Source organism: Echinops telfairi, unplaced genomic scaffold (assembly GCF_000313985.2).
Source record: "Echinops telfairi isolate 266 unplaced genomic scaffold, ASM31398v2 ScPeMD7_28;HRSCAF=97, whole genome shotgun sequence".
In the NCBI taxonomy this organism is placed as follows: Eukaryota; Metazoa; Chordata; class Mammalia; order Afrosoricida; family Tenrecidae; genus Echinops; species Echinops telfairi.
Window position 1 is genome coordinate 845277 of NW_022103925.1, and position 1407 is coordinate 846683.

The 1407-nt window shown below is 62.5% G+C and overlaps 1 protein-coding gene across 1 annotated transcript in view; it reads right to left on the reverse strand.

The window, feature by feature from the left end:
- The window catches only part of AFAP1 (actin filament associated protein 1), a 57446-nt gene that overhangs the window by 49101 nt on the left and 6938 nt on the right, over nucleotides 1-1407 (reverse strand). Inside the window, exon 2 of the mRNA XM_004715061.2 lies at nucleotides 899-1027. Coding sequence (XP_004715118.1) covers nucleotides 899-1025 — 127 coding nt within the window. The 5' untranslated portion in view covers nucleotides 1026-1027. The remainder of the gene's footprint in view (nucleotides 1-898; nucleotides 1028-1407) is intronic.

Below are 1407 nucleotides of genomic sequence, written 5' to 3' on the forward strand. Positions count from 1 at the left end.
GGACAGGGACAGCAGGGTGACCCGTTTCTGGGGACTGGGGACTACAGGTAACCAGGAGGGCAGAATCGCCCCAAAGTGGGAGAGCAGGGCGGAAGGAAGGGCCGCACCACCCAGGGTCAGCGGACAAGACGGGCATCCTGGGATAGGAGCCACAGGCAAGTCCACTCTCACACAGACCACAGTGATAATGATGAAGGCCACTGGAATTCCTGCCCGGGACCCCCACTGGGTCATCTCCCGAAGGCCCACCCTGGGACATGGCCAGAGCCCCCACAGGGCCTTGAGGTGGGCCTCCCGATGAATCTATGAATGGCGGGGAGGACTTGCGGTCCCCACGCCTCCACCTTTCTCTTCAAGCCTGGCCACAGCCAAGGGACTGGCAAAAACACAGGCCAGCCCCAGAAGTTTGAACAAACGTGTTTGTCTGAGCAGCAAGGGCCAGACTGACTGGTCAGAGAGAGGCAGGTGGAGCCCCCGAGGGGGCCCTCGGTCCCCCTTCACGTCTGCATATGAACGGCACCTCGTGACTCAGTCTCAGTAGCCAAACAGGACATGCCCCTAAGGAGCACCTGGCCCTAGTTGTTTCTCCCGCCTGGAACCTCCAACCATCTGCTCAGGCTCAGGGAGGATGGGCAGGTGATGGACCTTGGTGTCACCAGCCACTGGCTATCAGGAGGGCAGCACTGACCCCAGGACAGAGCTGGGAGGGGTGGGGACCAGGAGGCTGGGGTGGGCGCAGCCCAAGGAGGCAGGGGAGGAGGGGTGGATGCTGAATGGACAGGATGCATGAGAAGAGACAAGGGTCAAATGGAAAACTGACCACAGCCCCGTGAGCCCGCCGGTTCCCAAGAAGCACCCTCGGTGATTGAAGTGGGGGGGGGGACCGTGGGGGACACACCTTTGGGGGCCGGGATCCTGAGCAGGATGTTGGCGAGGACAGCCTTCTTCTCCCGGACGGTGGAGGTCAGGTGCTCGTGGTCCAGCAGGTCCAGGAAGAGGCGGAGCTCCACGATTAACTCCTCCATGGCTGGGGAGACAGGAGGGAGGGTGAGCATGGGCCCACTGACCAGGAAGAGCCAAGCAGTTCCTTAGGAGTGTGACCGCGGGACTCAGAACCCCGCCGTGGAGGCCCACGGCTGTGGTGGCTGAGGGGGAGAAGCCTTGACCCGCATCCCACAGACCTGGTTCTCCCACATCCAGAGCCTCTGCAGGGCCCTGTGTGCAGCTCAGTGTCAGGTCTCCGTGCCCAGGCTGAGGCAGACCTGGAGGCTGACTTCTGAAAACCACAAGGTCAACATGGCACCCCCATTGTCAGGGGCACTGTCTGCTGCCACCAAGTAACCGCAGGACGCCCAGCCCGGCGTCAGCCCAGGCTCACGTATGCCCCAGCTGATCTTGGGAAGGAGC